This window comes from Diplotaxodon limnothrissa, linkage group LG18 (assembly GCF_057381915.1).
Source record: "Diplotaxodon limnothrissa isolate DT_005_m linkage group LG18, D_limnothrissa_male_GT1.1, whole genome shotgun sequence".
Taxonomy (NCBI): domain Eukaryota; kingdom Metazoa; phylum Chordata; class Actinopteri; order Cichliformes; family Cichlidae; genus Diplotaxodon; species Diplotaxodon limnothrissa.
The window spans coordinates 178,366-193,956 of NC_140613.1; the positions used below are offsets into that span (position 1 = coordinate 178,366).

The 15,591-nt window shown below is 45.8% G+C and overlaps 1 protein-coding gene across 1 annotated transcript; it reads left to right on the forward strand.

The window, feature by feature from the left end:
* Positions 1-207: 207 nt before the first annotated feature.
* Positions 208-10,827, forward strand: LOC146612674 (cadherin-7-like). Its single transcript, XM_085378878.1, has 12 exons — positions 208-267; positions 743-1,030; positions 1,954-2,248; positions 2,760-2,879; positions 3,338-3,505; positions 5,504-5,691; positions 7,310-7,563; positions 7,641-7,777; positions 7,847-7,968; positions 8,236-8,353; positions 9,046-9,300; positions 10,355-10,827. Exons 1-12 carry the CDS (start codon positions 208-210, stop codon positions 10,825-10,827), a joined length of 2,478 nt encoding a protein of 825 aa, XP_085235004.1.
* Positions 10,828-15,591: the final 4,764 nt, after the last annotated feature.

A 15,591-nucleotide genomic window follows, 5' to 3' on the forward strand; every position in this document is an offset into this window, starting at 1 on the left:
TGAGAAGATGTTCATTAAAACAACACATGAAGAAGCTGCCGTCCTCGGTCCAAGTCATTTGACTCCTCCCCCCCTGCTGATGAGGCGGAGCCTAACACCCCCTCCTCAAAGGGAGCGGGGTTTGTGTGACAGACAGAGAGTGGCAGAGAGGGATAGAGCGTCGGAGCTGCTGCTACTCTTTCATCAATAATCAGTCATCGTCATCTGATGCAATTGCTGTCAATAACCTACAGATCCACAGGGGACGGTCCGATCAGCAGCTGGAAGGTAAGACTGCTGGTTTGTGTATTTAAGGTCAGAGTTGGCAAAAACAGCAGATTTAAGAGTGAGGAGAGTGCTTTCAGATTACTGGAGCAGATTTAACGGGATGAAGAGGAGCTTCAGATTAACAAAATCCTTTAAACTGGGCTAAAATATGTTTCTATAATCACACTTCTCCAACGTTGTACGTTTGCTTCATAAAAAGTTCAGAGGGTAACACAAAGAGATGCTCTGCAGCAGCACTCTGAGATAAATCCTTCAAACTGAGCTCATTTACATCGCAGTAATGTTACCAAACTGATCATTGGAAAATGACTGAGTTACATTTTGATTCATTTGTCTCAGGATTTTGTTAAAAATTCAAAGTGAGCTGAGAACTCATTCATGCCCTGATAGAGTTTAATGACATCATCAATATTAAAAGAGAGGACAGGTGCTTACCGTAAACTTTCATTCTCTTTGGCTCAAACGATCCCACCAGCAGCTCCTGCCACTGACATCTTTTTGCTGGCCACGCCTGTTAACCTCAGAGATGAGCTTTCTGCGTCTCCCGAGCATGCTCACTGTAATCATCCTTTCCCTGTGGGAGACGTCCGGCTGCGGGGCAATGACGCTGAACTCCACGGCCCTCCTTCAGGTGTCAGCAAGAACACGAGGAGGGGGAGCGGGTGTCTACTCCACCCAGAGCAGGAGGAGGAGAAGCTGGGTGTGGAACCAGTTCTTCGTCCTGGAGGAGTACACGGGAGACGAGCCGCTCTACATCGGAAAGGTACGAACTGTAGATTTACAGATTTAGTTTAAATGACGGCTCCAGGCCCAGGGCCCGTGCAGGTGCCCGTGCAGGTGCCCGTACCGGTCCGGGCCTACGTCCTGGCTCTGCATCATAGATGTGGGGTTCAGATGTGTCGGTGCGAAGGAGATGTTTCTGTGCAGCTTTGTTGCAGCAGATTTAAAGTGTCTCTGAACCAGAACAGAAACTCGTTTTTGTTCCCAGCAGCAGTTCATAGCTCATACTTTTGTTTTGGATGAGAACTTTAAGCATGTCACAGACCCAGAAGTCCAAACAGAAACCAATAATGAATAAACAAAATTCTTCAGGGAAAAAATTAAGAAACATAAAACTAGCGGTAATTCTACTGAATCTAAAGTGGATTAAAAATATGACAAACTTTAATCAGGAAGTTCTTCTGGGTACTGGATTAGGACTTTTCCAAGAACATCGGATATCAAACTGGTATTTGGAAAGCGTTCATTTGGAGAAAGCCCAAAGACGAAAGGGAACAGAGTGAGGGAACTAAAGGACATCAGGAGGAACTCCACTCTGAGTTTATGGTGTGGATGGATGTACCTGGTGAACCTGGTACAGTGTGGCTGTGGTTCAGGAGTAAGAGTGGGACGTCTCCTAACTGGGAGGTTGATGGTTTAATCCCTGGCGTATACTGAGCTCTTACTTGTCCATTGTACTGTGTGAATGTTAGCAGCACTGAGTCAGGCTTGTAGTAAGAAATGTGGCATAAAAACACCAGTTTGTTGATTGTGCAGTTCAAAGGTCAAAACAGTGAAACAGGTGATGCTTATTTAAAGTGAAACGGGCACATTTGCTTTGTTTCACGGCGAGCTCCACCTTTGAAGGTTCATTTTCTCGAAAATAACAATAAGAAATATTTGTTGTACTCAACTGGTTTCCTGCAGCTCCACTCTGACCTGGATAAAGGTGACGGACAGGTGAGGTACGTCCTGAGCGGCGAAGGAGCAATGTCCATCTTCTCCATTGATGAGGACACCGGAGACATACACACCACCAAAAGCTTGGATCGGGAACAGCAGGCGTACTACACACTGAGAGCTCAGGCTCGAGACCGAAATACCAACCTGCCGCTCGAACCCGAGTCCCAGTTCATCATCAAGGTCCAGGACATCAACGACAACGAGCCCAAGTTCCTGGATGGACCGTATGTGGCCCGGGTGGCTGAGAGGTCACCTGTAGGTGAGTCCAGAACCAGCTTTTGTCTTCACATAGTCCCGTGTGAACAGGCAGATTTCATGTGTGAGTGGAGTTAGCTTTTTTACAGTCCACTCGTTTCTATCTGCACTGAAGTCACCTCAGCTGAACGTGAATTAGATCAGCAGCGATTCAGCAAGCAGAAGCCATTTTCATAGACTTCTGCTTGTAACGTGAAAACCTGATGTCATGCAGGCTTTTAATGTGAAAGTCTGAGGTTGAACAGGCAATGTACAAACCAGAGCTGAGCAGGTTCTTGTTGTGAAACACCTGGATAGGTTTTCTGTCCTCCAGGTGAGTCTCCTGTTGTTGGTCCCATTGCACATGCTCACTAGTGTTGATCCTGAAACGTTAAGACTTCAGTTAAGTCCCTTGGTTTGTTTTATGAAGACACCATCTCAGAATTCACTAGTTGGAGCAAATCCAAATTTAGGTTTGACAGCGTTTCTACGAGACGGCAGCACTCCCTGTTTGAATAAAGTTTGATTTTGTACAGGTACGTCTGTGTTGACCGTGGTGGCGACAGACGCCGATGATCCGACCTATGGAAACTCCGCCCACCTGGTTTACAGCATCCTGCAGGGGCAGCCATATTTCTCTGTGGAGCCAAAGTCAGGTGAGCGTGTGGCTGTGAAACGCAGAGAGCACTTGGTGACGCCACGACCAGTTGGGATTAAACTGCTACAGACCATGACTGACTTTACCCATGAGCGTTTGGCTGCAGAGTTGTCTGTAACCACCTTCGTGTTGAAGGTGACACGGTCACGCCTCCTCTCTGAATCCTCCTTTGCTGCTTCACACATCAGATGTAGTCAGATTGCAGCAGATTAAAGCGGATTAAAGCAGCTTCGGCCTCTTCGCCTGAAGCCGCTTTATTTACTGTGTGTAAATGAGGCCACATGATGTCACGTTCACATCGGTTTGTGTCGGCGCCGCACAACACCTGTGACCTTTTTAATGTCAGCATGTGGATCAATTATGAATGCGTCATGTTGATTATGTCACATTCCGATGTTTGTCATCTGGGCGCTCATGCTCACCTTCAGACTGTGCTAATGTCTCACCTGTCTGCAGGTGTGGTGCGTACAGCCCTGCCCGACATGGACCGGGAGCTGCGGGACCATTACCTGCTGGTCATCCAGGCCAAAGACATGATTGGTCAGATGGGAGGTCTGTCAGGAACCACAACGGTCACTGTGATGCTGACTGATGTCAACGACAACCCACCTCGCTTCCCCCGCAGTGAGTCTCACCTGAGAGCATCCTGTTAACACCTGTTCATTGATATTTGACTCTCTCCTTTTCCTGTCCTTCTGGATTCAAACCTAACAGAGTTTCTTTAGAAATCACAGCTCCTCCCTCTGCCTGCTGGATTTTTAACAGTGAGCCTGCAGAGCGTCGTGACCTTATTCCAACATGATGTCCTGAGATTGCGGAGTGTTACAAGTATTTAGGGTTGTTCTTGACCACAAACTGTGTTTTGAGCCTCATGCTGATGCCACTACCAAACAAGTTCAGCAAAAACTGTTCTTTTTAAGGCAAATGAGATCTTTTAATGTCTTATCTGAAATTTTGTCCTTGTTTTACAGAAGTTTTATTGAATCATTTATCTGCTTGGTTTGGTAACATGACTCTGAAGAACAAGAATCGGTTGGGACTTTGGGTAAAAACTTGCAGCGAACTCTCAGGGCGTTTGGCAAGACGGACTTTTGACCATTTGTAACAAGCATGTGCTGAGGAAGGCTCATTCTGTTAACCGTTTGAACCATCCACTTCACACTGAGTTTGACTTGTTGCCCTCTGGCCGTTGTTTTAGAGTACCTGTGAGGACGACCAAAGACTCCTGGTTTCTTTTATCCCGACTGCAACCTGTCTTCTTAATGGAAAATAAATGTCTTGTGGCTTTTTATTATTGTTTTGTTTATTCTCATTGTTGCACTGGTCACAGGCTGCCTCTCTGACCCAGTGCTTTATTTTGTATTTTTGAGTCTCTTATGTTAAGGTTGTATGATAAGTTCCTTTGTTATTCTTATTTAAGGTTTAGTTGAGTTTTGGTTTGCCATTATTATCATCTGTCTCATGAGTTTTTTAAATTCTGTTTCTTGTCTTTCATGTGTTTTAGGGCTGTGTATTGTGTTGTCATGTCTACGTCTCCATGTTTCCTGTTTTATTTTGAAAGAGTCTGGTGCGTTCTTGTTCATTGTGACTTTCCACCTCGGCTGTATCCCAATTCAGGGTCTGCAGCCTTAAAGGCCGCATTTTAAGGCCGATTACGTCACAGCGACGCGCCGAAGGCTGTCCCAATTCAAAGGCTGCTCGAAATGCAGCCCTCAAATGCGTCCTTCATTCCCCTGAATTTTAAGGACGTGGTGGTTTAGACTTCGTGGCCCACCATATCCCAGAATGCATAGCGCGGCGGTGGGTGTGGATAATTTTGCCGAAAAAAACGGCGGATGAGGGGCGGCCGAAGAGTAAACTTTAAGTAAGTACTGAATATTATGTCACTTATTTATGTGCAAATGTTTAATAACGAAGAACATTAAAACATTCCTGTTGGCCACATGTCGGCAAAGTCATGTGACATCAGTGACGTTTGTACTAACTTGGTTTTAAAGCCTTTACTTTGAAATATACGCCGTTCAATAGCTGAGCTTAATCTTACAGAGAATGATCAAAGCTCATGTAGAAACAAACAAATGAACAAAAGATTTTCTCCTTCATCTCTGTCAAACACAGCTGTATGACACGTTTCCAGCTGTTAGTATCATGGTTGCTAAGCAACCTGGGCAGCGCAACGGAGGCTAGACCGTCCCATCTCACAAGCCTCGCACTTCCGGCCTTAGCGGTCTTTGAGTACGCGGCCCTTGAGGATCGTTGAGGCTGCAGACCCTGAATTGGGATACAGCCATTGTGTCAGCTGTTTCCCCATGTGTCCCCACTTCCCCTGATCACCTCCTGTGTATTTACGTCCTCTGTTTTCTGTGTTTCATTGTCAGGTCATCTGTGATCCCCACCATAGTCTCTCATAGTTTTCATGTTTATCTCCTGCCACCAGCCAAATAAAGGCTCGTTTTTTGGTTCACCTGACCTCTCCCTGCTTCTGGGTCCTGTTCACAACACATACCCCGCTGTGACTGCGCTTGCTGTTGCACTAATTTCCCCAGAGACAATAAAGAATTGAATTGAACTGAAGGGGGCGCTGCAGGCACTCATTCAGGCTTCATCCTCTGTGACCCACAGAGAGTTACCAGTTCAGCGTCCCAGAATCCACACTGGTGTCAGCGGTGGTCGCGAAGATCAAAGCTCTGGATGCGGACGCGGGTCCAAACGCTGAGATGGACTACAGGATCCTGGACGGGGATGGACTGGGAACCTTCAGGATGCTCACAGACCCCCACACACAGGAAGGACTGGTCATCCTGATCAAGGTTCTGGATTGTTTGTAGGTCACAGAAATCTCCAGTTTTTGGTTCTGATGTTTCTGTCCACTGTGAACTCTTCCGAGTCTTCTCGGGACGCGTCCCTGTGATCGTTGCATCATCGCGTTAGCACTGGCCTCGTGTGCGTCCCAGAGGACGTCCCTGCTGCTCGGCAGCTGCTCACAGCTGTTTAAATTTAGCTCGCTGCGTCTCTTGCAGATGACATTTTTTTTATTGTTCTGATTTTAGATTCATCGCTCAGATAAAGGTTTCCTTTCTGTTCTCTTCTGTCAGCAGTCGTGTCTGTTCCAGCACAATGAGAATAAATGTGGGTGTCACCTTCACATAATCGCATGACCACGTTTTACTGATGGCCACGCTAGTTTATTCAACCCAGTAACATGACTTACAAAGGAGAACAAAAGTAGATAGGTTTCCAGCTTCGGTCAGTCTGACCTCCATGTGTCGCTGGCTCCAGCGGTGGGCAGCAGATAAATCATCTCCCCGTGTGTAGTTTCAGATCTGGGCACCACTAACTGAAAGCCCTGCTGATATGAAGTCAGATACATCAGGGCCTGAGCCATCCTCCGACTTTTAAACCATTAGCAATACTTCTTGGAAGCTAAGACAGGGAGTTGGAGTGATGTGCTCTGTTTTCTAACTGCAGCCGTCTTTCCAGCCTTAGAGGAAGCCAGTAAGTAGAGCATCGTCATCCCTGTACACACGAATAAGCCTCTCAAGTCTTGCTGGACACATAAAACATCTCAGGCTTGTCTCTGTTAAAGTGCCAACTGTCCACAAAAAGGTCTTTTTGTGACAGAGCCAACTCGTCTGTGTAACCCACCCTGCATTCATGACATAATGGACTGGAGGACTGACCCTCGAGCCTCCATGAGGCATGGAGCTAATTCCTGCCTTCTACCTGTCTGAGAAGCACACCTGAGTTCTCACCTGTACTGAGGTGTAACAGTAACGGGGTCTGTTTTCAGGTGACCATCTTTTAACACATTTATGAGAGCAGCTTCTGTGCTGTGACTGAAACATTCAGAAGTTTGATTAAAAGTCACTTTCCCTTACTGGTAAATTTCATGTTAATGAACACTAAATGCAGCAGGATATAATTTCTGTTCTTTAGCGATGCAGAGAAAACGCCAGCAGGATGTGTAAGACGGCAGAAACATCCTGGTAGCTTCAGTTTTCTTTATACAGAAAATAACTGATTTGAGTTTGTAGGTGAAATAAGCTCCTGAGGTTTTTACCTTCTGATTACGTTGGAGAGCCGTGTTCTCGTCTGACTCGCAGCTCTCTTAATAATTACGCTGTAGTTCTTTTCCTATTTGCTGCCAATGTGACGTTTCTAATGTTGTAAGCTGGACCGTGGTGCACAGACTCTGTCATAGCTCTGGCCTCCATTCCCATGAAGGCCCCTCTTGATGAGGTGCAGCTCAAACATCTGTTGGTGTGCTGTCAGGCGGCTCAGCTTTGTAGGAGCATCCACAGCGCTTCAGAAACAGTTAATGCATCGTGGCGTTTTTGTTACGCTAAATATTCAGAAGTACTCGGATCTCCAGGGAGAACAGCCTGCACTCAGAGGCACCTGTGATGTCATGTCCTCCCTCCTCCTCAGACTCTGGACTTTGAGACCAAGACCAGCTACGCTTTACGCGTCGAGGCATCCAATCGCTACATGGACACCCGCTTTCTGTCAGCTGGGCCGTTCAGCGACGTGGCGACAGTCCGGCTGCAGGTGGAGGACGTGAACGAGCCTCCGTGTTTTTCCCCCCGCATCAGCCAGATGGCGGTTTCAGAGGCAGCGCCGGTGGGAACTGAGGTGGGATCGGTTTCAGCTCACGACCCCGACGCCTCAAATTGTCCCATCAGGTAAGACGCGAGGCGGTAAAATCACTGCAAACACATTTCCACCAAAACGCAAAGACAACACCTGTGCTCCTCTGCAGGTACGCCATCGACAGGAAGTCGGACGTGGAGAACTACTTTGACATTGACAGACAATCAGGCGTGATCCGGACGAGCAGACGTCTGGACAGAGAGCTGAGCGCTCTGCACAACATCACTGTGCTCGCCACAGAGAGCTGTAAGTCACATGACATCAGTTTGTCTTCCTGCGAGCAGCAGGTGTATCTGACAGGTGTGTCTGTCTCAGTGGATCACTCTCAGGTGGGCAAAGCCGTGGTTCTGGTCTCTGTGACAGACGTCAATGACAACGCTCCGAGCTTTCCCGTCGAGTACCAGACATCCGTCTGTGAGGACGCCCAGCCGGGACAGGTGAGGCTCACTTGTGGCTTACAGACAGGTGTTCACAGAAAGGTGAGCGAGTGAGCAGAAGGCGAGTGAGCAGGTGTGTAGACAGACAGGTAAATACAGCTGCTGTGGCTGTGATGTCACTGATATCCGTTATTTAATGAGCATCGTCTGTGAAATCTCTGTAATCTGTTACTGAGATGGATCCAGAAGTCCCTTCTCAGGTCACATGAGCGTTGGTGACTGGATGTGCTTCTGATTTTCTGCCTCTGTTTGACCTTTGACCTTTAGATCATTGTGACGCTGAGCGCCGTGGATTTGGATGAAGCCAAGAATGGACATCACTTCCTGTTTTCTTTGGCTGCCAAGGCTGCCTGGAACCAAAGCTTCGTCCTGAGAGACAACAACGGTACAGTCCACCTTAATCAGTATACAGCAGAACTGTGCAGTCCACCTTAAAACCAAAGATAACTTCAATGAAACAGAGCAGCTCTGTGGTGTACATGGACCAGCCTGAATTTAAGGTTTAACGCCTCCTGTGTCAGTGATGTTGTGGCTGGTAGTCACATTGGAACCTGTCACTCATTGGTTCATGAGGAAAATAAGGGCCCTTAAACTGGGTGTAAGGGGATCACTTTAGTGCTGCAACAGTGAATTTTATGTTAACAAGCTGACGTCATGCACCGCCTGTCCTTGTTGTTCACTGGTGGCTACCTGCACTGAAACAGGATCCGCCCGTTAGCCGTAATATTCCCTTTGGAGAGACTGTGAGTGAGGACTGTGTGGAGGACGGCCCGTTTGAGTTGTGTGACCTGTCGGTTCAGCGGACTGCCCGGTTGGTGTCCCACGTTGTCCCGTCTGTGTGTGTTTGTCCCTCGTGGTTTCAGCGAACACACTGAGCGGTGCCATCTCTTTCTAACCCATTACCACAAAGCAAAAACCTTCACAGGATCTCCAGCTGCCAATCATCCATGAGCTTCTCGCTGTAGCTCCTCCCACACGTTTTAGTTCTTTGCTTGGCATGGCACCCCCTTAGATAGCACTCTGTGTTCCACCTTAAAAGCTGCTGGTGATGACGTCGATCTGTCTGTCTGTCCTCAGACAACACGGCGTCTGTCCTGACGTGGCGGGCCGGGTTCCTGCAGCGGGAGCGGCCGCTCTACTTCCTGCCGGTGGTGATTTCAGACTGCGGGACTCCGCCTCTCAGCAGCACCAACACGCTGACCGTCACCGTCTGCGAGTGCGATCTTCATGGAAATCGTCGCAGCTGCGTCCAGGAGATGTCAGCGCTGCTGCTGCCAGAAGGCCTCAGCCTCGCCGCTGTTGTCCTCCTCACCGGTCTCCTCACACTGCTGGGTATGACCTGAGACAACGTCGTGCCTCTTCAAGTTAAACTCAGTAAAGTCAGAAACAAGAAGTAGAACCTGGTTGGCTTAGAGCTGATCCAGAACCTCTGTCCATGAGGTAGAATAAAAAAACTAGCTGAAGCTGGAGTAGATCATCAAACTGATGAAACTAGAACCAAATCTGAAGTCACCTGAAAGCAGCGAGCTTTTAGTTTTTCTCCTGTTTTTTATTTTATTGGGTATATTTTATGTTTGTTTTTTATTATTTAGTTCCAGTGTAGAGCATTTTGTGTCAGCTGTGGAGTGCTCTATAAATGATGATGACTTCATTGGGACACTGACGGGCTCAGCTTTCACGTGTCTGCCAGGAACATTACCCCGACCAGCTGTTCTCAGCGTCACCTGTACCATCTTGTCAGGGTTTGGTGGGGTCTGTGAAAATGATCGAATCAGCTGCCAGTCAGACGCTGCATAAGAAAACCTGTAGTGGTCTTTGGAGAATTTCTGACATAGAAAGGGTTACAACAGACGACCTTTTAATGTAATAGTTTAATTGTGAATTTTGTCTGTTTGTCAGCTCGTCTCTATGGAGATGGGTTTGGGGGGTAGCAGGAGGAGAGAAGCTGCAGAGAGGCGTGTAAGACTGCAACTCTGCTTCCTGGTCCCAACTCTGGATAGTCATATTTTGGGGGGTTTAATAAATTTGTCCATATTTCTAGAAATAAGAGCTGCTCCATCCAAAGTGGGATGGATGCAAGACCAGGTTTCCTCCAGAAGGCTTGCCAATTATCTATGAAGATAGCTGGAAGCTGTTCGTTGGTCTGTAGCAGGGAAGCAAACAACTCTACCAGTGCAGAGAACAACAACAAATATCACACAAGGAGTAAAGTAGGATTCTGATATTGTGTGTGTGGAATTCTGAACCCATGTCACTTTCAGGAAGATGAAAACTTCCACATCCAGGGTCGTGCTGCAGAACTTCATTTAAAATTACTTGACTTTGCCGCCATCACCTCTGCCTTGTAAACTTTTTAAGATGACTCCACCCCTTCGTCTGCCCTTAGGTGTCGCTATGGTAACAGGGGCCATCAGACGCAGAAGGAAGGAGCCTCTGATTATTGACGATGAGCGAGATGTTCGTGAGAATATTGTTTGTTATGACGATGAGGGCGGTGGCGAGGAGGACACCGAGGCCTTCGACATGTTCACGCTGAGACACCTGAACGAGACCAAACGGAGCTACCATGTCACCGCCCCTGAGCCCCCGCCATCCAGGGAAGATAAACACCAACTGTTCCAGGAGTTCATCGAGGACCGGCTCCGGGAGGCCAACCTGGACATGACGGCACCACCCTTTGACTCTGTGCAGACGTACGCTTTGGAGGGCAGCGGGTCAGCTGCTGTGTCGCTGAGCTCGTTTAGCTCGTTAACCTCGCTGGAGTCGGAGCAGAGCTACCACTTCCTGAGTGAGTGGGGGCCAAAGTTTCGGAAGCTTGCAGAACTCTACAAAGACCGCGAGGGAGGTGGTGCCTCATAGAGTGCACGCCTTGCGGCAACAGGTGTGTGGTCTGTTTAGCCCATATGAACTGGATTAGTCCTCACACCAGGAGCTCTGAGCACCCTGAACCAGAGCAGAACCTGTAGAAGTACCGGCAGCTGGACCTGGAACCAGCCAGCTCGAGCTTGAGCTGCCTGACTGGACCTTTACGTAGTTACTGTGAAATATTTCCTGCTGTTGCTATTTCACAATAAAAGCTTGCCAGTGGTGCTGCTTTTATTTTGTAAGCCTGAATGTGTAACAACAGAAATAAAACTGAATTTATGAAAACTGCAGCTGCTGTTTTTACTGCTGTAACACGTCCCAAACGCTCAGCCTCTCCATGCTGACGTCGTCCTGTGACGTATGCACAACTCTGAATTTGGAGGAAAAACTTTTCAGCAAAAATGTTTTTAGTTTGTGACTCACTTTGATTTATTTTTTTTTAAGATTCTGATGAGTCCAGACTGAACCACTGATGGTTCTTCACGTGTGCTCACGTGTGACAAGCTTAGTGGGCGGGGCACAGAGATGCTTTCCACCATACAAAAAACATCTGGTATGTTAAATGGAAAGAGTGTTTGCTGTCCACTGAAACTGAAATGAGTGACTGTGAGTCGCTGCTGGAACAAACCAAGTATTACAGATATAATGCATCTTTTTTTACCTCCAACTTTATTTCAACAGAAACTTTTAACGACCACCAGCATCATACAACTGTAGTGTAAAATTATCATACAGACAAAGATGGGTGTGTATAATTAAACACATAGGAAGAAATACCGATTAAAGGGGAAAAACAGTGAGAGATACAGTGACGCCAAATAATTAAATAAAGACATTAAAAATATTACAAATATGAATGGTTTTCAAAGTTTTCTTGTTGTGAGGAACAAATTGTAGATTTCTGTTTCTGTGCTGAAAGTCTGAGAACTTCAGATGAGCGAGTCTCTCAGTCAGTCGTTTTGATCAGACGCCGTCAGAAACGAGCGACTTGTTTCCACGAGACCGGAGTAAAGCTAAATGTTTCTATATCGCTCTCATGGGTTTAGAGGTGTTGGATTGTGTGTCCACAGGTGTTTGTACTTTGCGTCGTAATAAAATGACGGTAAAAGGCTCCGCCCACTCTCTATCCATGTCTTACCATGCAACGACTCTGTGAATGGACTGGAGAAGTGTAGTGGTAGAGTCCTCCGTCAGGAATGAGATATGTGTGTCGACTTTTTATTCTCCCTTAAAATTATTATGCCATAACGCTGCCCAGAGCAGCTCTGCTAACAGGTTATGGGCCCAGAGCAGCAGTAAAGAGATCCTAGAGATCCTGTAACTGCCAAAGGAAGGGCAGCGTTTCCTGAAACCGCAAGTTACCGGCAGGTGTTAAAAGTTTGGCACGATTGAGTGAGTAAGCGTTTTTGTGCATCATGAGCAGACGCACGGCAGAGTCGGGCAGTCGATATTCCCGTTTGCAGTTTGATGGAGATGAAAGGAAATATGAGATATGGGAAACGAAGTTCCTTGGTCATCTCAGACTACAAGGTTTGAAAGATGTCATCTTAAAGGCTGAGGGTGATGAAGAAGCCGATGGTGAAGATGATGACAAAAATGCAGAAGCATATGCAGAGTTGATACAATTTCTGGATGACAAAAGTTTATCGTTAGTTATGAGAGATGCAGTTGATGACGGACGGAAAGCCCTAAATATTTTGAGAGGTCATTATGCAGGAGTGGGCAAGCCAAGGATCATAAGTCTGTACACCGAACTTACTTCTCTCACAAATGAAAAGAATGAAAGTGTGACGGACTATATTATCCGAGCAGAAGCAATTATCACAGCGTTAAAAAATGCGGGTGAGTCATTAACTGATGGACTTCTGATCGCAATGATAATGAGAGGTCTACCAGAGACGTTTAAACCCCTGATTGTGCACGTTACACAGAGCGAAGCAAAAATCACATTCTCAGAGTTTAAAGTAAAACTCAGAAGTTATGAAGAAACCGAGAGAATGCGTGCGGCTGTAACTGATGACAACGTAATGAGGACAAAAGTGCAATTAGACCAGGATTCTACTTCATGGCGAGCAGATGACCGAAGATCAAAGAATAATGAGATTGTGTGTTTTAAATGTGGACTAAAGGGACACACTGCAAGAACGTGCCGATCCAGAGTATGGTGCAGTTTTTGCCGGAGTAGTACACACAAAGATGCGACCTGTAGAAGGAAGCTAAGACGGGATGAAGCGAGAGGGGTTGTGGAGAAGGACTACGCGTTCAGGACGGGCTCCGAACCCCAGAGGGTCCCGGACGGCGGCCAAGAGATGCTGAATAACCAGCTACTGGTGGATACGGGAGCGACGTCACATATCTTTACGAAGATCGAGAGTTTTAAGACTTTTGATGACACATTTCGACCCGAGGCTCATTGTGTAGAGTTGGCTGACGGAAGGCGGAGCAGAGGAGCTGCAAAGCGGCGAGGAGATGCTGAGATAAGTATGATTGACAGTAAAGGACGCAGTCACAAGGTAACATTGAAACAAGCACTCTACATTCCATCGTTTCCACAGGACATTTTGTCAGTAAAAGCAGCTACTAGTAACGGAGCCACTGTGGTTTTCAAACACGGGGACAGTTTTCTTAAACATGTTGATGGAACAAAATTCCCTATATATGAACACGAGAGACTGTTCTTTATAAACACTGTGCAAGAGTTTGAAGAGAAATGTAATGGATGTTTTGATATGCAAACGTGGCATGAAATTCTAGGACACTGTAATTATGAGGATGTTCAAAATCTGCAAAATGTCGTTGATGGAATGGAAATTAAGGGTAAAATCAACAAAAATATGCAATGTGAAGCCTGTATACAAGGGAAGTTTACTCAAACTAGGAACCGAGAACCAGATGAAAAGGCCAGGGCAGCATTAGAGTTGGTACATACGGATTTAGCTGGTCCGATTACGCCAAACTCTAAAGAAGGGTTTAAGTATGTTTTGTCGTTTGTTGATGATTATTCAGGTGCAACATTTGTATATAATCTGAAAAGCAAAAGTGATACAACTCAAGCAACTGAAAGATTCATTGCAGAGGTGGCGTCATATGGGAAAATCAAGTGCATTCGTTCTGATAATGGAACTGAATTTACAAGCAGACAGTTCAGAGATTTATTAAGTAGACACGGCATTAGGCAGGAAACTTCGGCGCCATATTCGCCTCATCAAAACGGAACAGCAGAGAGGAACTGGCGTACACTTTTTGACATGGCGAGATGCATGTTAGTTGAGAGCGAATTGCCAAAGTCTTTATGGCCATATGCAGTACAAACCGCGGGAGTGATTCGGAACCGATGTTTTAACAAACGCACAGGTCAGACAGCGTATAAGATGTTAACTGGAAAAAGACCTGATCTTTCTAGAATGAAAAAATTCGGATCATTGTGCTATGCTTATAAACAAAATAGGGGAAAGCTGGATCCAAGATGCGACAAAGGTGTTTTCTTGGGATATGACAAAAATAGTCCAGCATATTTGATCTATTTCCCAAAAACCGGGAAAGTTGAAAAGCACAGATTGATAAAAATACTAAATCCCGCGACAATGGATCAACAAACACAGAGTGATCAGATGTATGAAGATGAGGTTTATGAATCCAGAAAAGATGGTGAACCCAAACAGACGAAGGATGAGGATATTCCAGATGGTAGTGAAAGCAGTCAAACTGAGTCCGAGGTTAAAACTGATGATAAAGTAGATGCTGGAGCTACACGTTATCCATCCAGAATCAGAAAGAGACCTGATTATTTGAGTGATTATATCACGGATGTGAAAGAGTGTGAAAATGAACAGATGCAAACCAGTGTTGATTATTGCTACAGATTGTTGTGTGAAATACCCACATCATTTAGCGAAGCTATTGTGTCAAGTGAGTCAAAAGAATGGGAAAAAGCGATGAATGAAGAAATCCAATCCCTTAAGGAGAATGACACATTTACTTTAACCACTTTACCAGAGGGTAAGAAAGCAGTGGGGGGTAAATGGGTTTATGCCGTTAAAAAGAACTCAGACGGATCAGACAGATATAAAGCTCGATTTGTGGCTAAAGGTTTTAGTCAAACAAAAGGAGTTGATTATGAGGAGACTTTTTCACCGACTGCTAACTTATCGAGTGTGAGAGTTTTGATGCAGAAAGTGGTTCAGGATGATATGTTGGTTCACCAGATGGATGTAAAAACCGCCTATCTACACGCACCAATAAATGAAGAAATATATATACAACAACCAGAAGGTTTTGAGACAGAATCAAGTGAGACTAATAAACTGGTGTACAGATTAAAGAAATCACTTTATGGGCTGAAGCAATCGGGTCGTAACTGGAACCAAACCTTACATGACTATTTAAGCAGTTGTGGATTTAGACAAAATATTGCTGATCATTGTGTGTATTCAAAAGAAACTGAAAGTGAAAAAGTAATCATAGTGTGGGTGGATGATTTACTCATTGCAGCTAACAATGAAAATGTGCTTTCAGGCGTGAAAGAAATGCTCTCTTCTAAATTCCAAATGAAAGATCTGGGGAAACTTAACCATTTTCTAGGAATAGATTTTATTCAAGAAAAAGAATGTGTCAGAATGTCACAGAAAATATATATTGAGAACATTTTAAAGAGATTTAACATGCAAAACTGTAAGCCAAGGTTAACACCCTGTGAACAGAAATGGACTCATTCTGATAAATTCGAGACATTACCAGATGTGAGGAGATATCGTGAAG